This window comes from Talpa occidentalis, unplaced genomic scaffold, assembly GCF_014898055.3.
Source record: "Talpa occidentalis isolate TD23 unplaced genomic scaffold, MPIMG_talOcc4v2.1 talOcc4.16, whole genome shotgun sequence".
Classification (NCBI taxonomy): Eukaryota; Metazoa; Chordata; class Mammalia; order Eulipotyphla; family Talpidae; genus Talpa; species Talpa occidentalis.
Window position 1 is genome coordinate 17,373,181 of NW_023601653.1, and position 24,408 is coordinate 17,397,588.

At 37.9% G+C, this 24,408-nt stretch overlaps 1 protein-coding gene across 1 annotated transcript in view; it reads left to right on the forward strand.

Annotated features, from left to right (window-relative positions):
- FGD6 (FYVE, RhoGEF and PH domain containing 6) overlaps window positions 1-24,408 on the forward strand; it is a 102,819-nt gene that overhangs the window by 51,955 nt on the left and 26,456 nt on the right. The window contains exons 6-9 of the mRNA XM_037513856.2: window positions 4,840-4,991; window positions 8,041-8,197; window positions 9,773-9,860; window positions 24,175-24,225. Of these exons, the coding sequence (XP_037369753.1) occupies window positions 4,840-4,991; window positions 8,041-8,197; window positions 9,773-9,860; window positions 24,175-24,225 (448 nt within the window). The remainder of the gene's footprint in view (window positions 1-4,839; window positions 4,992-8,040; window positions 8,198-9,772; window positions 9,861-24,174; window positions 24,226-24,408) is intronic.

Consider the following 24,408-nt stretch of genomic DNA (forward strand, 5'->3'; position numbering starts at 1 on the left):
CGGAGACTTTGGGATCTTTTGGACAAAGGGGGTAGTTAAGTAGTAGTTCAGTATTATTAGTAATAAAGTATCTTCACTCCATTAATTTCTTTAGGTTGGGACATATTTCCTTGAAAGTACATTTCCTTGAAAATTTAAGAAACTCTCAATAAAAACCATTTAACTAGAGGAAAACTTGCCTGTATATCCAGGTATCTATTAGTAAATAGAATATGTTTTATTTTTAAGAAATTTGTTATAAAAAGAGCAAACGGCTTCTTCATAGAGTCCTCTAGATTTTACCACCTTAAAATCATTTGTTCCAGTTCAACTGAGTGCACCCTGTCTTTTTAGTCTTGTAGACAATTAGTCATCATTTATTCTGTAGTCATAAATAATCCTCATTTAGTATCTATTGTGATAGCTACCAAACCTTCACTTTTTTTTTTTCAAAGATTTATTCATTTTTATACAAGAACCGGGGTTTTGCTTGACTGAGGATTGTCCTTCACTAAATGAAATTCATTCTTAAGAGATCCTTTTTCTTGCTGCTGGGTGTTTGTTTTCCCCACTTGGACATAGCCTCTGTTTCAGAATTCTCTTTCCAAGCTTCCAGGAACTTGTGGATCTTAAATGACGTTTATGTAATCATTCAAATTAATGAAATCTTCAATGAAATAAATGATCTTCTATTAAGTGTTTTCAGTGTGACTAGCAGCATGCTGTTATTTAAATTATCCATTTTCAGCCTCATAACAAACTTACCAGATAGAAGTTATTATTTATTTTTTTAATGAAGAAAGTAAGCTCACTGCCATAAGTAATCCACTATTAAATAGCAAAGCCAAACTTTGAACTCTGGTGTGGCTGAACTCTAGCAATTAGTGATTATTCAGAAATTGATTAAAAATTGATGCTTTATTAATTTTTGGGCTTATTAGATTGTTTTCAGAATATTTTATTTGGCTCAGGAAATCAGAGAAATTCTAATTTTTCATCTTCAAAGATGAGAGTGAGGCTACATTTTGGCCACTTATGATATATTCTTATGATTACTTGTTAATTTTATTAAGGGGGGTTGGATACTTGAGATAAAGGATTGGTTTCAGCCATGTTTCCTAAAGTTTTACTTTGATAATTATGCATGATAATACCAGGTTTGAGCATATAGAGGAGAATAATTTAATTGGTTATTTTTGTTTAAAAAGTCAAATCGTCAATACAAGGATTTCCCCCTCTCCTTTACTTTGTAGTTTTACACTTATCTTTACATATTAAAGCTCTTTGACCTTAACAGCTGCTTTCCTTTTGCTTAATATGAAGTGATTCTAAGTGCCCTTTATGAAGGCAGGGAGCCCAGCAGAGAGCTCCTTTTCTGTCCATATGATCCTTGCAATTCACTGTGTCATAGCAGTGGTTAAGTAATGCTGTGAGGTCAGGAAGCCAGGTCAGGACAGCTGGTAATTAAGTCAACTTACTTCTCTTCGGCACTGGAAATATAAAGCCCAACTCAAACAACAAGGCCATCTGTTTCATGCTTCATTGCCTTAGATGTTCATGCTTGATTGTATTGCATTGATTTTTGGTTAGGTTGTGCCCTAGTAATATAGCTGGTAAGGCTAGTGTCTTAATACTCAAAGAAACTGAAGTTTTTTCAAAGTTTTGATCTAGTTTTGTCAGTTTTCTGGGAATTATTAAGAATAGTATTATGATAGGCTTTATAATTCAGAAGCCCCCCTTTTTTTCTAAAATTTCCAATTTGAACAAATATTTGGTTATTATTAGCAGAAGCTTAATTGTAGGTGGTTCAGGTTTTGCATACACAGAATCTTTGGTGGGTTTTGTAAGAATAGACTAAACGGTATGTGGTTAACAACAAACTATGTAGCCTGCCTACATTTTTACACTCTAGATCCCCCTCACCCTTTTTAATTACCCAGCTTTTGAAGTATGTACACTCTTGATCTAATGTTTGAAGTGCCAGTCTTGTGGTCTTTCATCCTCAGTCATTTAATCAAGGAGGTGTTGGTGAATTTAGATTATTCTGCCCTAAAATAGCTTTATCTCTGGGTCCTAAGTGTCATCATACTTTCCTAAATTATCTTGTGTGTTATTTTGAAAAATGAAAGGACATGTATGGTAATCATCCTGTTCATTAAAAAGGGGGAAAAGATGGTTCTTCTTTGCAGTGGCATTACTTCTAGAAATGGTTGGAGTTCATGAATAACTGAGAAGTTAAAGATTCTGTGTAGAGTTCCTGTGTGAATTGGTTACATGTGCTACTGGGGCCAATGCACATTGCTTTAGGGGATGATGAGCCAAGAGGTAAGGGAGTGAGATCAGCACAAGGGCTGCCATGTGTGATTATGAAAACCTTGAAGTGCTGGTAGGACCACTGGGTGTTGTTGGCACATGACCAAGAAGAACCCAGGCACCCCAGACTGATAAGAAACCCTCGGAAAGGGATTCAGCTATCCACATGCAAACAGACAAAGGACACAGACTGTTAGAGTAAAAGATTTTTAATAGAATTAGCATGCACAGAGAGGGAAGAAAAGAAAGGATATTCCCCCAAAACTGAAAATTACCAATCCCCTTGTGGGCAAATACCCAGTCAGACAGGCTCAGCCTGAAGCAGGACAACTGAGGTCTACAGGCTTATGACATATCTAAGGTGCATGCTGTTGGGGAACCACAGGAATGGGATTAGGCAATTCTCAGAGAGTTGAGAAAGGAGAGACTCGAAATTCAAAATATGCCACATAATCCAACATGAAGTCAAGATAAGGTCTGCCACTGTTTCTGTGAAGGGCCAGAAACTTCTTCCCCACATCTCTCTCAACCAGTTGTCTTTTCCAGATACCTCTTCCAGTTTTTTTACATGTCTCCCCTTCACATGTATCCTTCAAGTCTTCTTTCCAGCAGTACCAGGGTGCAGATCAGGCCACAGAAGCAAGAAAGGGTACCACCTACTTTCCATATTATATGGGCCCACCTGACCACTCAGCTCTGCCCCTAGTTTCTAGTAGCTTCCATACTCTTGAATTCCAATTCATGGCATACTGGGACTTGTCGTGCAAGGTGGCTTCTTCTAAGGTGGGTGAGGAAAATGGCACCTCCTCTTTACACAGGTGTATTTGTAACAGTGTGGATTGCATGTCTGGAAAAATGTGTGCCCTTTTCTATTTTGAAAAAGGCACCATGAACACCAGCAATGGCACTGATAATGCCTATTTAGAATATGTCACTTTCAGGGTTTTAGTAATAATCTATTGATAATTGGATATGAACTTCTAAAATTCCTATAATATTTATTAATGTTCTTTTTTTAAAGTTATTAAATTTCTATTGTACTGTGACATGCTACTCATTATTTTAAAAAGACAGCATGGACTATTTGTTCATCTACAGCTACTATACCACCAGTAGCAGTAGAAAAAGCAAAGCTTTGTTATTTAGGGGAGACTCCAATTAGAACCAACATCTCACTGGTCAGCCCAGAGTAGATTTGACTGGTCTCTGTTGAAAGTGTTTCAAATAAACAAGTTTTCTTTTTGGCATTGGTGGCAGGCATATGGAATGCAGAATCTGGCAAAAGCTGTGTCAGACAGGGTCCTTAAATAACAGTTAATGTCTAGTTTCATTGTCATGACTTAGGAAATACCTTCCAATTGGAAAATAAAAATTACCCTCCTGCCAAGGGACAAACATCATCACTTAGTCTCCCCAAAGAAAAGGCAGTACTTAATTGCTTTGCTAAGCAAGTGGCTTTTGGATCTCAATTATATTAATCATTTAACTCGTGAATGAAGAAAATACAGATGATGTTTAGCTGTTGTACTTTGAATATATTAACAATTGAGAAAGTTATTCAGGGAATGTAAATGTATTCTATAGCTCTGCTATATAGAAAAATCTAATGACTTTCCAAAGTGTTAAGTAGCTCTATTTTCTTTGTGAATATGAGTGTTGATAGAAACAAGCTGTTGGGAGGTGGAATTTAGCCAGTACTCACTTGGTTTCTAAAGATGTTTTGTGTCAGTTTGTGGATTGGAGTTTATACAAGTTATTAACTCTTATTTTATAGGACAACAATTAGTTATGAAAGTAATTCTTTAGCCACTTTTGTAATTGGTTGGTTCCTTTGGGCTAATGTGACTATTATACCAATAAACTTAGTCCAGAAACTGAGACCAAAGTGAAGAGTTTATTAGCATTTGTTGAATATAAAGGGTTTTGACTTATTTAAGATAGAGTACCTGAGAAAAGGAATTCTTTCATATATTTTTAAATTATTTATTGATTTTTGTCCTTCACAAAAGCATAATAAATACTAATGGTTAATATATGCATGTTGGAAGCAGATATTGAAGGGGTCGGGAAGAAAGCTGTATCTCCTTTTGCCTAGTGAATTCCTGAAGGGAAAGAAGTTGAAAATAAAGATAAAAGAACAGAAAGCCTTTTAGAATTTGTTTTACTCAACCTTTGCTTTAAGGTTTTTGGTTTTTTTTAAAGATTTATTTTATTTATTTATGCATACAAGAGCTGGAGTGTAGGCCAGAGGTGTAGGGGGATAGGGGGTGCGAGAGGATTCACCAGAGACAGAGTGGGGAGCAGAACAGGCGGATTGATTGAAATACACTACTGAGGGGAGCAGCAGGTGAGACAGGAGAGGTCTGCTTCTCCATGTGTATTAGCTCTCTGGCCGGGGATCAGAAATTAAACTCGTGTTGCAGTGGCTGGCAATAGCTTGATAGTGCTTAGATGTAACCCCTTGCGCCACCAGGGATGCCCCCAAAAGAAAACTTTTTATCAAATTATTTGTGAATGTATTTTGTTTGTCCTTCTCTTCTGTAATAGGATTTCCGGGATGCAGTAGCCCATGCTTCCAGGCAGTTTGGGAAACCAGTGATTGAAGAACGGATTTTAAATCAGATTCTGTACTACTTGCCTCAGCTATATGAGCTCAACCGGGATCTCCTAAAGGAACTGGAGGAAAGAATGTTGAGCTGGTAAAAGTGAACTTCTCCACAGTTTCCAATTTTAGATGAAGTCATGAGAATTCTGCATTTACAGAGAGGGTTGTTCCTTACATTGTGTTGTTTCAGTACATTGAATTTCCTTGGCAGTTGCTTGTAGATCGATTATCTACAAAATTTATAACTTAGGTGCATTGAACTCAGTGCTATACATTTTTTTAAATGTAATTACAAATCATCTTCCTGTACATTTTTATAAAAATTATCTTAAACAGGGCCTCCCCTGGTGGCGCAGCGGTTGAGCGCTGGGCTGTGAAGCTGCCTGCGGCCTCTGCGGCGCCGGTTTGATCCCCGGCTGCTCCCCCGCCACCTGAGGGAGGGTCCCACATGGCGCGCAGACCTCTCCTGCCGCCCGCTGCTCCCCTCAGCGGTGTGCTTCGGTCCTTCTGCCTGCTCTGCTCCCCGCTCTGGCTCTGGTGAATTCTCTCACCCACCCGCGCTTCTGACTATACCCAGTGCTTGTATAAATAAATAAATAAAATAAAAAATTAAAAAAAAAAAAAATTATCTTAAACATTAATCTGACACTCTTTTAAATGTTACCACAAAAGTAAGAAGGGCTCACATTCAGTCAATTTAAATTTTATGATTAACTTTTGTCAAAGATAATCAATATTTTTGAAATTGAAGGAATTTAATTGATTGATCACATGGGGGGGAATGTTAAATGTTTTGTGTATCTTTTCTGGAGCTTTAAGTTGTGAAACTCCCTTTGCATGTTTGGTTTTTTAATCTTGTTTTTTTTAAATCCATTCACTGATAAAATAGGATCATTTACTTGGTTTTGAAAATTTACATACATATGACATCATTGCAGATACTATAAATTTCAGAACAGGAAAAGAATACTAAAAGATTAACTAGTCTCACCTTATCCAAGTTTCACTTTCTTTGGTTTCATTTCCCCTGGGTTAACTGGATCTGAAAATATTAAATGCATTAAGACTTTTTTGAAAGAATTAGAGCAGGAGAGAGAGCCCATATTCTTATAACTCTAATTGCAGCATAACAATTGCTATAATTTTTCTATTTTATTATTAGTTATTGTTGTTTATCTCTTAATGTGCCAAATTTATAAATTAAAATATCACAGTTTGTATATATAGGAAAAGCACATTATAGTAGGGTTTGTTTGTATCCATGGCATCAGGCATTCACTTGCAATGCATCCCCCATGAATAAGGGACCACTACTGTACTTTCACTGGACTGTTGAAAATAAGTAGAAACTTTGATGATATCTTTGTAATTTGTAGAAAGTTTAATCTGATGGATTGAATTTATTGTTGAAGTTCATGGGGAGCCAAAATGAATAGAATAACAAGTAGTTTCACCTACTTTCATCATTAAAATTTGCCTCTAAGCTTTCTTTATATATAATCCCCAAAATACCACTGCCAGTTTTGGAAATAGCGTGCCTCAGCCTGCTTGGGAAAATATACTAGATAAGTGTTTAATACTTAGCTACAGATTAAGTATAAAATCTCATAGAGTTAAGGACTGAGGGAAAACAAAAAGCTATTTTTAAAAATCATGATAGAAAAAAATATAATTACAAATCGTCTTCCTGTACATTTTTATAAATTTCCTTAAACATTAATCTGACTCACTTTTAGATGTGCATATTTATGCAAGTGTTATGAAGAGGCTTAAATGTATTTTGTGCTAAACATTTTCTTAGTTTAGCTCTATAGATGTTCATGTACCTAGACAGACTAAATTGATGAAAGGAATAACTAAAAGCCATTTGTTACTGGTATAAAATTCTTCTAATCTTTGGATAAGATATTTTCTACTTAGGAAAATAATTTTCTCTCAGGGGTCTTTGTGTCAAGACACATTTTTTGGTTTTAGTAGGCTTTCTGAACTAACATTGAGCTTTACATCAACTTTTAATAAAAACTGATGAAATACTTCATTTCCAAACTCACCAAGGTTTTGAATATCAACTGTGTGCTAGTCCATGCTCTAAGCATTCTGAGAATATCATTGCATAAAACATGCAGTATTCTTGCTCTCCTGGAGCCACATTTTATTTATTTATTTATTTATAAAGATTGATTGATTGATATATGCATACAAGAACTGGGGTATAGGCCAGAGTTATGGGGGGTGAGAGGATTCACCAGACACAGAGTGGGGAACAGAACAGGCAGATTGACTGAAGTACACTGCTGAGGGAGCAGTGGGAGAGACAGGAGAGGTATGCTGTGGGTAGCTCCCTGGCTGGGGATCGAATACATGCCGCAGTGGCTGCAGATAGCTTCATAGTGCTGCGTCTTAACCTCTTGTGCCACCAGGGAGGCCCTGGGCCTCATTTTAAAGTGGGGGGTTGGGGGTGGGGGGAGAATGAAACTATTAGGCAAGAAACATGTTATATAGAAGTAGTGTCTGATCTGACGTAAACAGAATGATGTGCTAGCAAGAATGGCCAAAAAAAGGCCCTCTAATAAGGTAGAGATTTTAAACTATCATTCTGGAATTATAGCAAGATTATAATTTGTCTATAACAGACTCTAGAATAATATATGAAGTCTTTTTTATTATTAAAAAAATGACATCTGAACGAAAAACAAGAGCTAGCCAGGGTTCCATATCTTCAGGCATGTGGAGTAAAAGTTTGCAAAGTAGAAATGAACTCTGTATGTCAGAGACTATAAAGAAGACCATTGTTGTTGGCAAGTAACAAGAGAAAGAAGTATGAGAAAGATTGGCAGTGGCAGGACCTCTACGACTTTGTAAGCCCCAGTAAGGAGAAAGTCATATGATATACATTTTTAGGCTCTGGCTGCACATAAGAATGAGACTAGGGGACAGAGTGGAAGCAGGAAGACCAGTCACAGGTTTGGCAGAGTCCAGGCAAGTCCTGATGGTGGCCATGAAGTTGCTGAGATTTGGGGATCTTTCTTACAAGAAGGAAAAAAAGATAAGCTGATTCCTTGAATGTAAGACCCGGCTGATCATGGGTATGTTTGATATATTCATGACTCTCTCTTTATGTTTTTGTGTTTCTCTATCCCTAGGACTGAACAGCAAAGAATTGCTGATATCTTTGTAAAGAAGGGACCATATCTAAAGATGTATTCCACATATATCAAAGAATTTGATAAGAATATCGCTTTGCTGGATGAACAATGCAAGAAAAACCCAGGTTTTGCTGCTGTAGTCAGAGAATTTGAGGTATTTTTGCTACCATCTAATGTTGAACATTTTTCTTTTATTTTTAAAGCTTTAATAATTTTTAGTCATTGAAAACAGAGTTTGAGGACAAAAAGTTATTTACAATGTAATCCCTGCAAAATTAAAGAGGGAATTGAACAGATTAAATGGTGAGAACTCAAATAGTGTGAACAAGATTTAATTTTGAAATGTATTATTGCACATTGGAATATTTTTATTGTAGCAAAATACTCATAAGATAAAAATTGCCTTAGACATTTTTAAGTGCATAGTTCAGTAGTGTTAACGTACATTCACATTGTTGTGTAATCAATCTCCGTAACTCTTATCTTGAAAAACTGAAACTCCCCCTTAAATCCTAACTCCCTATTCTTCCCATGTCACTGGCAGCAGCCTTTCTATTTTCTGTTTCTATACATCTTACTTTTTAACTAAGGAATACATCTTACTTTTTAACTCAACTTTCTTTATTCTGTCAACAACTAAACTACAACAATGCGTGAGAAATATGATGTTTTCCCTTTAGATAAATAAGTAGCAGTTTTAGTGTCCAAGTTAAGAAAAATTACTAACATGTATACAGCCATAGCTTTGGGTTTTGATTCAAAGAAAAACCCGATTTAATTGCGGATAAAATGTTAGCTTCGAAACTAAAAATGTAAGTGAATTTCTGTCACATGGTGTTAGAAAAATTTTAGGCATATTAAGCTAATGCTGATTTCTAATTTGTATAGTCGACAAACTGAAGATCATTTGTAATCTTTTTCCCCCTTTTCTCTCATATCTTCATGTTGTTAAGAAAGGAAGTGTAATATAAATAGCTATGGCAGCTGATAATTGACCCTGGTTTTCATGTGTTCAGTGAGTTGTTCTGTTGCCTTAGCAGCAAAAGATAATAAAACAGGAAAGCTAGTTGTCTTGGTTAAAGGATGCTTGATGTCAGATATCTTCTTAATATGCATTATTATTATAATTTTGTAATTATTCTATTTCCCTGACCCTGGAGGTATATCTTTAGAAAAATATAAAGCAGTTTGAGCAAAGATGAGAAAACATCCCCTCCCACCTGAGGCATGTAAGAAGCACAGGACATCTTAGGATACAAGGACATTTTCACTAGGTGTTTAGTACCACCTCACAGTAAATTCCTATGTTGGAGAATGGGGGTGAGGATCAGGACTGGGCAAAAGTGTCTTTTGTACTTATAGGGAAAAAAACTTTAAAGACAGTGAAATGTCATTGTGGTCAAGTCAAAATTGTTCCCAAATGAAGTGTTGCCATTTACACTGTGGTTTACTAAGTGGGGTGGGCTCTAATTGAACTGGATGGCACCCACCCACTGCTGTCTGTGGAAGGGCTGTGACCAAGCTTTCCCAATGAGTCAGTAATTTCAGAGACCCACCTACAGGAGAGAGGGCACTAGGTGGTTTCATTCACAGCATGGCAATTGCCCCTTAAAATAAAGGAAGCCTGTCACTGAATCTTTCCAGAGTAGCTGATTATTTGAAGTTTGGCTTCCTGAGCACTTGCTCCTTAGAAAATCCTGTGTTTATATAGGATGCCTTTTCCTTTCAGATGAGCCCACGCTGTGCTAATCTGGCCCTCAAGCACTACCTGCTCAAGCCGGTTCAGAGGATCCCCCAGTACAGGCTGCTGTTAACAGGTGGGCTTCTCCAGGCTTTAACCAACCAACCACTTGGTTTACCTCCCAACTGACTCATGTTGCTTCAGTGAAATTCTACCTTTCCTAAGAATACCTCTCTCTTTACAACATGCCTGTGACCACCCCTAATCCATGGATTTATAGGTTGCTTATAAGTTCACATTAACATCTATTGTCTAAACTGAACTTCACTCAGTCCTTTGATTAGCCCTGTGTGCAGTAGTGATTCTGGGCATTCATGCATGTAAATCCTTTTGCTCAGAACATCTTTAACTATCCCAACCCCAATTGTTTTTCCTGGATAATATTCTTCATCCCAAGAAGATTCTTTCCCAGCCACTCAGGCATGAGGTGGAGAGGATCACTCCCACATTTTTGTATCGCAGCTATCATGGGACCAGCCAGTTATTTCAGAGAGTTGTTATCAGGATTGATTAACGGACTATGTGCTTAGAGTAGTGCTTTGGTCGTAGTCGGTTATAAATATGTATTATTTGCTACTAGTAGTAGTAGCAGCAGTATCCTCATCACTGTCATGTTGTCATGGCCATTGTCTTTATTTTCTACTAGACTGTAAGCTTCAAGATCACAAGGCTGTCTAGTTTACCACCATTAAAGTTTAAAAAAAAAGGGGGACAGGAAGAGAAAAGAAAGGGAAACAGAAACCAGCTATTATTTGAGCGAAGCTATAACCTATACTCAGGGCTATATATTCATTGACTCTAAATTTTTATCATAGCCATGCATATATGTATCATAATATTATTTAACAGCTGGGATAACAGGCTTATAGAGATTAAGTGGTTTGGCATTAAGCTAATACAGTTTTAGCACAAAGAGTACTATCCAACACATACTACTGCGTTCTCTGGAGTATTTGCTGAAATGCATTGGATGTGCAGTGGCTAAATATACACACATATTACATGCACTAGGAATTGTGTGAGAATGGACAAGAATGTCAATGCTACCACAACTCTAAATTAAGTCTGTTATTATTTCATTTAAATTGATTTTGCGGTATTTGTTTCCTCTTAAAAGAATGCTTGTATACTTTTATCCTTAATCATTTTCTCTTAAGCCAAGAACTATATAGAGTATAGTAGGTAAACTCTAAGAGGCTAGGATTTCCAAATTTCCCTTTAGGCAGAGACTTCAGGCTTTCCAAGCTTGCCTACTGAAGATAGACTGCTGATGGGAAAGGTCTTCCTTTCAGTCCTAAGAGCCGGTTACCCTAGGAGTTTCAAGACTTAATTTGAATTTCTAACTGTGAATCAGGCACTCAATTTCTGTCTGGAATGACATAAGGTAAACTAAATAATTCGAGGATATCCTGTCCATCTGTACTTTCTTTCCTCTGCTTTTGGCAGAGATTTAGAATACACAGGACAAAAGGAAGTACCATGTATGTGTTGTGTTTTTGCAAGATAAATTCAATGCTGTATCAGAAATGAACTATTGCATGGCTTTGGCTATTTCCACAGCTGTCAAATGAGGTACTGTTTTTAGTGGCAAAAGACAACTGTGGCTTTAATTGCAAGAAAGAAGGCACAAAATATTTTTTACCCACACTATGGGTGAACTATTTAAAAGTTACGTGTGTTTAATTTTAATTGAAAAGTTAAATTCAGTTTTTCATTTAGAAATGGTGAAATAGGGCCTCCCCTGGTGGCGCAGCAGTTGAGTGCTGGGCTGCGAAGCTACCCATAGCCTCTGTAGCGCTGTTTCGATCCCCGGCCAGGCCACCGGCGAGGGTCCCACATGGCGTGACAGACCTCTCCGGCCGCGCCCGCTGCTCCCCTCAGCAGTGTATTTCATCAGTCTGCCTGTTCTCTTCCCCGCTCTGGCTCTGGTGAATTCTCTCACCCACCTGCGCTTCTGACTGTACCCAATACTTATATAAATAAATAAATCTTAAAAAAAAAAAAAAGTGAAATAATAAATGCAAATTACAACAATTTTCTTTAAGAGGATAGCTTTGATTTGTTTTATAATATCAACATAATGTGATCTTGTGGTTATTTTCAGTTTTGAACTGCTTCTTATTTAATCTAAAGCCATTTACCCCTTTTCTGAATTGGAAAATCTTCACCATCGTTAAGTGATATACAAGACCATCCACATAGTAAACAGTAATTTATATTCTTCATCCTTTGGCATTTCTTCCATTGATTTAAATTTTTTCTTCCCTTCAAACCTGACCAGAAGTCCTCCATTTCCCTAGAACACTCTAATTCTTGAACACTTATTATCAGTGGCATGTGACTCAGTTACCAAGTAATATTTATTTGATGCCATCTGAATACGCTAGTACTTATGCAATTTCAATATTGATTCCTTAATTTTTTTACAAACCCCATGTGTGCCTAAAATTTCTGGTCAGTTTTGGGTACCTTGAAGCCTGTTCAGGAAATATTTATGGTTGTCTTTTAGTGAGGCTTAAAATACTCCCTCAGCCAAAATATCTTTAGCCTAAAGACAACATTGAAAGAGAATTTTAGAGATGAAGTCTTCCCTAAAGTAGAGGACACACCCAGAGAGATGAAATGTCTTGCCTGAGGCTACATGATCGTATTAGTTGAAGCACACATGGTTATATGCTAAGGACAAATGGGGGTTGATACCAAGAGGTTTTATATTTTTATTTTAAAGCCTTATTTCTCAGTAAACATTTTTGTGACATTTAGATTACTCCCTACTTTGCAAGGTATTTCTGTTATTGCTATCAAGTTACTCCTGTCCATGCACTTAGATTTTTTGAAGTTAGACTTTGTCTTAAATTGCATTTTTTCAAACTTATGTTGATTAGCTGGGTCCCAATCTTTGGACTAGAGAAGCTCAATAGTTTAATCCTCTCCATAACCTTGTGAGATAAATACTTTTATTTTCATTTTAAAATTTGGGGTAATTCCTAATGCACAGAAAATACAGGAGCAGAGCGACTCTATGAAGCAACTCTTAACAACTTTGATTTATTAATGTATTTCAGACAGAGAGGGGGATGGATTCTTGTCTGACTCAGTATAAGTAGATCTGCACACGCCTAGGAGGAGGTTTCTTGGAGGAGAAGATTGAGAAATGCAGAGATGAAATAAAGATAAGATAGCATAGTTTATAGTTTATTTTGGAATTCCTTTAAAGAAAGGTGAGTAGAAATTCCCAGATACAGCAGTCCTGCCCCTACTATTCAAACAACCATCTTCCTGACTGGCAGTGTATTATTCAGGTCAGAATTAGGATTTCTAATGGGTTTACTGCTTAGTCTATCTCTTCCTTCATTGTAGTAAAAAAAATTTAAGTTAAATTTTTGGTAGTATTTTCTTAAATTCTGCTCAAAGAAAGTATCTTATAAAATAATGAAATGTTTATGATTTTACAATTAGAATCATGACATTAAAATTATTAAACAAAGTGAGTAATATACTTAAGGAGGAAAACTTACAGATTTTCCCTTTGTTTTAACTAGTCACCATCAATAGATCTAGCTAGATGTTTAAATCCATAAGGGGGGCCTCCCTGGTGGCGCAGCAGTTGAGTGCTGGGCTGCAAAGCTGCCCGTAGCCTCCGCAATGCCGGTTCGATCCCCAGCCACGGGCGAGGGTCCCACATGGCATACAGACCTCTCCTGCCATGCCCGCTGCTCCCCTCAGCAGTGTACTTTGTCCTTCTGCCTGTTCTGCTCCCCGTTCTGGCTCTGGTGAATTCTCTCACCCTCCCACGCTTCTGACTGTACCTAGTGCTTGTCTAAATAAATAAATAAGTCTTTAAAAATAAATAAATAAATCTATAAGGGACCCAGAACCTATTTGGAGTTAGGAGAAATGGAAATCTTAAGGCTGCAGTGAGGAAACAGTAAGAGAAAACAGAAACACTGCTATAGGAACAACATTAACTTTTTACCACTTCATAGTTCCTTCCTCCTCATCTCTTCCAGGTAGAGACAGTTTTTATTATTCTAACTCAATGTCTGCCATTGATTCGGGCACAAAACAGAGCTCAGTAAACTGAAAGGCTTAAGCAAAGGGAGCATTGCTCCTTTTTATGAGGTTAAGAATCCATACGTCGTGATGCTTATAATGTCCGATAGATAAATGGATCAATAAATTACCTTTAAGAGTAAAAACACTCTTGTCACCCAAGCACAAAGTTATGGAAAGGACTCTGAAATACTTCCCTTTCCTCCTCATAGGATCTGTTGACCCATTTTCCTCTGCTACCTGTTCTTTCCATTTCCCTTGTACTCCAGGCCTTTCTAAACTCTGGCCAAATTGTGGAATATCTTCCTGCTCCATGCTTTGTCTTACTGCTCCCTTGTGTAGGTGGCCCATCATTGCTTGATTTCTCTTCCAAGAACACCCTAAAGGAAAAACACACAGCTAAATACACTTCTCCTGTGTGTCCTCTCTATTCTCACATTACCATAACATTTACAACACTTCTGATACCAGATATGTGGGCTCCGCTCCCAACGCCAGGCTCTCTGCAACATCAGCAATTATATACAACATATAAGGTGTCCTGTAATTCAGTCCAAACCTGATACTATCCACCTGGAGATAGTGCCACATCCCACAGAGTTCAATCCTGCAAAACTGGCCCACTGCCCGCCACTGTCATTTGCCAATTGTGAATTTCAGTTTGGCACCTATCCTGACAAATCACCAATAAATCAAAGTTCCACAACCCCTTTCTTTCATTCAATTCATTTGCTAGAGCCACCTGAAGAACTCAGGAAATTAGTTTACTTACTTACTGTATGGTAAAAGGGTATCTATAATAAGTGACATAGAGGACCATCCAGATGGAAGTGGTGTGTTGGCTAGGGCACATGGGAAGGGGTGCAGGATGTCTGTGCTGGCTCCAAGCACACGGCTCTCCCAGAATCTCCATGTGTTTAGCAACCAGACATTCTCCAGACCTCACACTCATGGAATTTTCAAGGCAGCTTCATAGGTAAGTAGGATCAATCACTTAACTCAACTGCTAGCTCCTTTCCCCTTCCTAAAGGGTGGACACTGGAGTTGAAAATTCTAAACTTCTAACCATGACTGGGTTTTCCTGGTGCTATTCAGGAGCTATTCAGGAACCCACCCAGAGTCACCTCATTAGATCAAAAGACACCTCTATCACCCTGGAAATTCCAAGTGATTTAGGGACTGTGTACATACTAAGGTCAAAGACAATATTTGAGAACAAAAGCCACCCCTACTGCTCCTATTTAGAAAATGACAAGGATTTTAGGTGCTCTGTGCCAGAAACCAGGTGACAATGATGTATCAGTTTGGGTTTGTCTGTTCTGCGGGATGTGTTATTCTGGTGAGAGATGTTAATGATGGAGGAGACTATGCTTCTAAGGAGGCAGGGAACATGTGGAAAATCTGTGTACCTTCCTCTCAATTTTGCTACTATCTAAAATTGCTCTAAAAATTATGTCTTAATTTTTAGAAAATAACCAATTTATCTACAGTATAAAGACTACAATATATAACTCAGACTCGCCGAAACCTTATGTTCCTTTGCTCTAGCTGCAATAGGTTTCTTAGTGTCTCCTGATACCTGGCCTTCAAGGCAGAATCTCCTCCATTAATCATTCACCAGCTTACTCAAGGAAGTTTTGTATGGCCTGATCCTGAGCTGGACACCTATACATGCTGGCAGATAGTGCCTTGGTGGTCCCTGTCCTGATGGAGCTCACATATATCCTCTTTGGGGCCATGAGCATCCACTCAGCCTCCCAGTAATCGCTTCCTCTTAATTCCTAAGAATTGTGTTGATCTTACCATTTGTTTTCTGACTTAAATCTTTTTAGTTGTTTAATTATTCTACCAGTCTCTGTCAGATCTTCTCAACTAGACTGTAAACCCTTTAAAGACAGAGGCTGAATTTAATGCAAGTTGTAGTCACAACAAATATTCATTCATTTTGAGAGTATATTCTGAAGATTTATTGTATTTGTAAGAGTTCCTTTTTTTCTTTGACTAATCTTTTTTGCATATAATAATAGATGTAAGTAATATAAAGTGTCAGTCTATATGTTATATACCATTCAGGGATGGCTAGCTTGTTTCCTTTGACAATTTTTGTTTCTATCTGTGTTTATATGTTTAGTTTTTTTCAATAAAAAATCTTTTATTTATGGAAAGTTACTAATGTTGAACCAAGTTGATTCAGTGAGGATCATGGTGGAGAAAAATATAATGAAAAATATAATTTAAAAATCCATCTGAAGTATCTTTTCCACTTTTATATTTAGAGGGGGAAAATCGGTCCTTTGAACTTTGATTAAATTTGTATCAGGTATTCTCTTTGATCTTGTTCAAAATATTTATGGTACATTAAAAGTTACTTTAACAACATATTACATTATTTTTTCCTGTAGTCTTTGCCTTTGGTCTGCAATAGTATTAACTCCCTCTAGGTTTTAGGAATCCAGGATTTCCCATGCTGGGTAAAAATGGACTATGGGTATTAAAAACATCTGCTATGGTGTTTTGAAGCCATAATTTTTTAAAAAATTTTATTTATTTTTACTTAGAAGAATAGGGGTGTAAAACAGAGGTGTATGTGTTGGGGGGGGGGGTGGTGAGAGGATTCACCAGAGACATAGAGTAGCAGAACAGGCAGATTGACTGAAATACATTGCTGAGGGGAGCAGCAGGTGAGACAGGAGAGGTCTGCTGCACCATGTGTGGGTTAGCTCCCTGTGGCTGGGGCAGGGGAGGGGAGGGCGCCCAGGGGAGAAGAGAATGAATTTAGGCCATAGTGGTGATAGCACTGAGAATTAACCCCTAGGCCACCAGGGAGACCGTGAAGCTATAAATTTGAGCTATGAATAAGTTAATAAGCAGATTCAGCATAAGATCAAAATAGAATTAATGCATGACTCTTATAAACCTTGATGAAAAATGAAACTTGGCTCGTAAGTATTTGTTTCAGAATCCAGAGCTTATTGTCTGCATCAAAAGTCACTCTGACACTTTGTCTAGGGCAGAACTTGATGAAGGATGGGGCTGTCCTTGGATAGTAGCCAAGTTTTAGTTTCTGAGGAACCAAAGTCCCTGGTACAAGGCGTCTTCCACGGGAAGATGATAATATTCTTATATTATCTTATTGTAATTAACTCAGCTCTTTTTCTGTTGCAATTTGTTTTTAATTATAGATATGAACATCATATTTTGGGAGATAGTATTGAATAAATTATTATCCATGAAACATATCAATATTCTAATAAGACTTTAGGATATAAGAGGGATCTGCACATTTTACCTGTCCTATTAGCTTGAAGCTTTTTTTTTTTTTAAAGATTTATTTATTTATTTATACAAGCACTGGGTACAGTCAGAAGCACGGGAGGGTGAGAGAATTCACCAGAGCCGGGGAGCAGAGCAGGCAGAAGGACCAAAGTACACTGCTGAGGGGAGCAGTGGGCGGCAGGAGAGGTCTGCGCACCATGCAGGACCCTCCTCCAGTGGCTGGGGAGCAGCCGGGGATCAAACCGGCACTGCAGAGGCTGTGGGCAGCTTCGCAACCCAGCGCTCAACCGCTGCGCCACTGGGGAGACCCTAGCTTGAAGCTTTTTAATTTAATCTAACTTTTTTTAATAGAAAAGAAGATCTTAACCTTTTTTGTGCTTATGGCTCCTTCTTAGAATTTTTTTTTTTTTTTGGGCTTTGGAATAAAATATAGGTGATTAAAAGGAAACCACTGGGACTGAAATAGTTACTAAAATATTTTTAAAGAGTGACTTAGTATTCTATGTACTTCTTTAGAAATACATTTAATAAGAAGATCTTGCAGATCTAGTAAATCCCTTTTTTTTTTGAAGTGGTGATGAGAATTAAACAATAATTTGAGATGTTTTCAGTAACCACACTGTGATATTAAAAAATACATGATTCCTGTGGTGATAAAGTCACTGGTCTCATTAATGAGACTGTAGTTTGGTGCCTACATTTATAATGGAAGGAAGTTGCTTAGAAGTTAGTAAAAATACAGTTTGTTCATTTGTTTTGCTCATCCAAGGTTGCAGATCACACCCAATTCTACCCATAGACATTACTACAATGCCATCCCTTTTCCAATTCTAAGTATAGATTTGACCCAGATTCTCTGCAAGTAGCCAGATGCCTCTGTTGCTAAGACTTGCCTAACTAAATATCTAGAAAGCTGACTTTGTTGCTAAGAGTTTCTTATATCAGATATTTTTCCAGCTAAAGAACTTGAATTTGCTTTGGTGTTTATGTTGCTTCAGTCTTCACTTAGCTTTTAAGTGGGGCATGACTATACCAACACTGTTTCTGTACCTTAGAGATTCTCATTTGATAAACTGACAGCCTTAATGATTGGAAAATGTAGCCATAAAGAAAAGAAGTCTCAGCCAAGTCAAAATAGCGCATGTTTACTTTTTTAAAAAAAGATTTATTTATGCATTCAAGAACTGGGGTATAGGCCAGAGGTGTGCAGGGTAAGAAGATTGACCAGAGGCAGAGTGAGGAACAGAACAGACGGATTGACTGAAGTATACTGCTGAGGGGAGCAGCGGGAGAGGAAGGAGAGGTCTACTGTGCCATGTCAGTTAGCTCCCTGGCCAGGATGGAACTTGTGCTGCAGTGGCTACAGATAGCTTCATAGCACTGAGACTTAAGCCCTTGCAACACCGGTTATGCCCCAACAGAAAGTAATCTTAATATTTTAAGAGAATTCATGGTTTGCTTTCTATTATTTAATCTTCCATATTGTCTATAGAGCATTTTAGAATTAAAAAATGTAATATTTATAAGGAGAATCATTGCATTGAAATCATCATTTCAACATGTTCCAGCCCTCTTATTGTATGTATGAGGACACTGACATGTAGAAATGCTGCATGTCCTCTGATAGACATGGCTGGATGAGGAGAGTAAGAATTAATCTTCTCCCTTTCAGTAGGACTCTTGACCTCTTCACCAGGCTGCCTTATAACTGATGATACATCTTTTAATTTGACACATGATCTTTATTTTTGGTATTTAAAATAACCTGTTCTTTGTTTATTAAGTCAGGATAATTTTAGGTTGCTACTTTCAAAATTTGAAACTTTGGATAACAGGTTTTTGGCTAATCTTACTTTTCTCTGCATTAGATAATTCTAAATGTATTGGTGGTCTCATTATTTATTTTAGAGAAGAAGGAAGAAACCTGGAAAATACAAAACAAGCATGTCCTCAGGCTTGGAACACTTGACTTTGGAATGATACTGTCTTATATTATCTTTTCCTTTGTACTCTGTCATTAACTGCTTTTCAGCACACGGTCCAGGAATCTGACTGGGTGTTATTAAGTGCACATGGTCTCAGATTCCCACAGATGACTCATTTTAGGAAAGGTCAGGTGCACTTCTGAATAGTTTCTACTATAAGTTGATTATTTGTTATTTACGTAATCAAAGGGTAACAGAAAACTTAGACCTCTATCAAGATACATATTTGTTGGTTCTTCAGACTTTTACTTTAAGTCTTATATATGAGAAAAAAGTTACCTTGTATATCCCTAAAGGCTACATAAACTGTGTTTCTGTTAATTTTTTGCTGCTTTTTGGATAATGGTCATGATGGGGTTAATTAAAGTCTCTTAACCAATGATGCCACCTGGTGGCCAGAAAGTGCACTTTATGGTGCCCACGTAAGCTGTACTGACCATTGTGGGTCTTTTTGTTTGGGTTTTAAAAAAATTTGGATCAATACCTTCAGCAGCATTTCAGACATTTTGGTTTTGCAAAAGCAGGGAAGTCACAGAATACTATAAGTCTAACATGGCAGGTTGAAATGACTTCTCTTATTGTACTGAAAACTTCTGCAGGATATTAAATAGTACATTGCGAACAATTTCCTGTGACCAACACAGGTGTGTCTGTCTGGTGTCTTTTCCTGGGTTTCACCTGCGTCATAACAGTCACTGGGGTATCTGTTGATGTTAGTGTTCCTCCCATCTGACTCATAGTCTGATCAGTCACCTGTAATCTTCTGTAGTTAAGGAACTGGGTGAGTCATAACTGAAGACATGGTGATCTTGTTTTCTTTGAAAAAGTGAAAGTTCTCAAAGAATGTACTGCAACAGATGTCCTGAGAACATGGGAGGATGGATGGACGCATTGAAATATTGCAAAATTGCATTTAAAAAATTCAGTTTTGGAATGTTGAAGTCAAGATATTTTTTATAATTGGTATGGAGAATAAATCATTGCCCCCTTGATTAATAGCATTATTTTGTAACTTTTTTTTTTAATAGAGGCATGTTTTATTTATTTATTTATTTGTTTGTTTGATGGTTTGTTTATACATGCACTGGGTACAGTCAGAAGCACGGGAGGGTGAGAGAATTCACCAGACAGAGCAGGGAACAGAGCAGGCAGAAGGACGGAAGTACACTGCTGAGGGGAGCAGCGGGCGGCAGGAGAGGTCTGCGCCATGTGGGACCCTCCTCTGGTGGCCGGGAGCAGCCAGGGATCGAACCGGTGGCGCAGAGGCCGCGGACAGCTTCGCAACCCAGCGTTCAACCACTGCGCCACTGGGGAGGCCCTATTTTGTAACATCTTAATGGTAGGTTTTCTGTCCAACCAATTTGTATACTTCTCTCCCCAACCCCATCTCCAGCCCCCCCTTCCTCAAAATTCAGATAGTCAGAGCAGCTGAACTTGAGTACAAGCCAAGAAAAGTTAACTCAGAAGCTTATCAGGATTAGCATGGTGATTGTGAGGTCAGAACTTCCTACAGGCATTTTCTAATGATCTCTGTTGGTTTAGAGGACTATCTTGGTTTGCTTTTGTAGACATCTATTTTAAAGGCCAAGAATTGAGGACAAAATAGCAAATTGCCATGAATCTGATGCTTAGGTTAACCTGCTTTCCTTTCCACACTCTTAGTAACTAGGGGCTTTTATGAACATCACTTTTGATTAGTAAGGTTATCCTAGGCATTGAGAACATATAGTATGTTTTTCTACCGAACCTTATCACTCTCAAAGAAAAGTTAAATTATTTGGACTCATCAAACATTATATATTATATCTATATAATAGATATAATATATATTATATATAATATAATATATATAATATATAATGTAATAATATATTATATAACATATATGTGTGTGTATGTGTATATATATATAGAGAGAGACTGCATTCTGGGTAGGGTCAGTGAGATTAATTTTTTATCTCTAGATGAGGCTAAATGTAATATGTAACTAATATATTTTATTAATTTATGTAGTTTTTAAAAGATGTATTTATTTATGCATACAAGAACTGGGGTGCAGGCCAGAGATGCAGGGGATGAGAGGATTCACCAGAGGGAGTGGGGAGCAAAACAGGTGGATAGACTGAAATACACTGCTGAGGGGAGCAGCAGGTGAGACAGGAGAGGTGTACTATGTGGGTCACCTCCCTGGCCGGGGATTGAACACGTGCTGCAGTGGCTGTGGATAGCTTGATAGTGCTGGGTCTTAACCCTTTGCACCACCAGGGAGGCCCAATTTTTGTAGTTTATTATCTATTTGGTGAGAAGCATGTTCTCCAACTTGGGAATTAAAAATTGCAGGCTGGGCCTCCCTGGTGGCACAAGGGGTTAAGACACAACCTATGAAGATATCCACAGCCTCTACAGCATGAGTTCGATCCCCGCCAGCCAGGGAGCTACCCACATGTGCAATAGACCTCCCCTGACTCGCCCGCTGCTCCCCTCAGCAGTGTACTTCAGGCAGTCTGCCTGTTTTGTTCCCCACTCTGTCTCTGGTGAATCCTCTCACCCTGCACATCTCTGGCCTGTACCCCAGCTCTTGTATGCATATATAAATAAATCTTAAAAAAAAAAAAAATTGCAGGCTAACCTTGGAGATACTGTGGATTCAATTCCAGACTGCTGGTTTCACAGTGCATAGAAAGTTATGTTTATACTATACTATACTTTGTAAAGCATATAAAAGCATTTTGTCTAAAATAAATGCACATAATTTAAAAATACTTTGTTGCTGAAAAGTGATGAGATCATCTTAGTCTTTAGCAAATCATAATCTTTTTGCCACAAGCTTTCAATTAGTTTTGAAAAAAGGCAGTATCGGGCCTCCGCTGGTGGTGCAGCGGTTGAGCGCTGGGCTGCGAGGCTGCCAGCAGCATCTGTAATGCTGGTTCTATCCCCTGCCGCTGGTGAGGGTCCCACATGGCCCGGAGTCCTGCTGCACCTGCTGCTCCCCTCAACAGTGTACTTTGGTCCTTCTGCCTGTTCTGCTCCCCACTCTCTCTCTCTCTGGTGAACTCTCTCACCCTCCCGCGCTTCTGACTATATACCCAGCGCTTGTATAAATAAATAAATCTAAAAAAAAAAAAAAAAAAAAAAACCTGCTTAAGATATTTAAAAAAAAAAAAAGATTGGAAAGCTAGCACTAGCATCCAAGTTTCCCGGTGAGTATGACTTCATAGATCCATGGGATGAGATTATATCTGTCTATAATATTGGCAAATAGAGGGTGAATTTAATAAAAATGAATTCTTCTCTTTTTTTTTTTTTTTTTTTTACACAAGGTTTTTTTTTTTTTTTTTTTTTTTTTTATTTGTTTGTTTGTTCGTTCGTTTTGTTTATACATGCACTGGGTACAGTCAGAAGCGCGGGAGGGTGAGAGAATTCACCAGAGCCAGAGCGGGGAGCAGAGCAGGCAGAAAGACCGAAGTACACTGCTGAGGGGAGCAGCGGGCAGCAGGAGGGGTCTGCGCACCATGTGGGACCCTCCTTCGGTGGCCGGGGAGCAGCCAGGGATCGAACCGGCGCCGCAGAGGTCGCCGGCAGCTTTGCAACCCAGCGCTCAACCGCTGCGCCACCGGGGAGGCCCAATTCTTCTCTTAATATGCCTTTCCTCCTCCTATTTTCTCAACTCCCACTGGCATTAGGATTTTTTCAGTTTTTTATTGTCTTTTATCTAAACTAAGACACAATCTTGCCAAAAATATAACATTTTTATTCATTATTTCTTGTCCTTTGTATGTATTCAGTGTTCCTGATTGGGTGCACAGGGATAAGCCAAGGGCTAAGAGAGATACAAAGATGAAAGACTTTGAGTTTAGTGGGAAAAAAAAAGAGAGATAAATGTAAAGTGAGTAACTGCAGTGTAATGTATTATTCAAAACAGGATAGTATTTCTTTCAAATGGTAAGTTCAACAGGAAAGGAGCAATTTGAGATGATCCTTAAAGAATATGAGATTTATGAATTTTTATGTACAGAGACAGAGGAACAGGTTTAGAAGGAGCCAGAGAAGAAATGGGATGTGTTCAGGAATTGTGTAGAATCAGTGTTGGTAAGAACAAAGGACTTGTGTCAGGCAGTAAGAGGGAAAAATCACTAGAGTCTCTGGAGATTGTGTAGTGGGGAGGTGTGGCAGGGGAGATGGGGTGGCGTCTACTTTCCAGGGAAAGGAATTTATGTTAATTTGATAGGTAATGGGAAGCCATTTCTCAACAGAGAAGGAAGTGTTACCTTGAAATCCTATGACATTCCTCGGTGTTAAAGATTTACTAAATATAATAATCAATTGAACCTGCCTTTTTTCAACATTATAAGAACCACAGTACCACACTTCTCTTATAGAGTATCTTCATATAGACCTTGGCCCTATTGACATTTTGGGTCAAATAATTCTATGTTGTAGGATTTTCCTGTGTATTATAGGATGTTTAGCAGCACCCCTGGTTAGAACCATTAGATTCTTCCCTAATGATGCCTCCTTTCCTCCAGCATGACCATCAGAATTGTCTCTAGACATATCCAAATGTCCCCTGAGGGACAAATTCATCCCCATTTGAGAACCAATGGACTAGACACGTGTCTTAAACTCCTTGATGTTCTGAGCATTATTAAATACTTAGAGCAACAAGTCTAAGCATCCCTTAGGCTTACAGTCTATTAATGCTTAAAATAGTGTACTATATATAAATCTGATATTAAGATTAAGGTATTTTGTGTGTTTTGGAGTAAGACAGCTGGACTGGGCACCAGGAGAGCTGATTCTGATCCTGTCTGCCACAAAGCAGTTTTGTGACTTGAGCAAGAATTTGTACTTATTAACCTGATTCCTTATCAGTGAAATGACCAGTATGATTGCTAATGCTTTTTCCAATGTCCTGATTTCAAATTGACCAGGGCTTATTTCAAATTTTTAAGAAGTTAACACAAAATTCGACCAGTGTGTATATTAACCAGCAAAAATTATTGAAGTATTCAATGATAAATATTTTTCCTTAGTTCTTTAATTATACTAAATGCTATCATTTTTCCCCTTTTTCAGATTATTTGAAAAATCTCTTAGAAGATTCTGGAGATTATAGAGACACTCAAGGTAAATGACTTTTGTGGTCTCATATGTTATAGAAGTTTTTATATTTTGTTTCTGTGCACCCTGAATATGAATGTAAACCAATAACTAAACCCATATACAAAACCCTTTCATTAGAAACTTTTTTAAAATTCTATTTTGGGTGGATTTAAATAGTACTAAAGTGGCAATATGTTGGTGGATTCA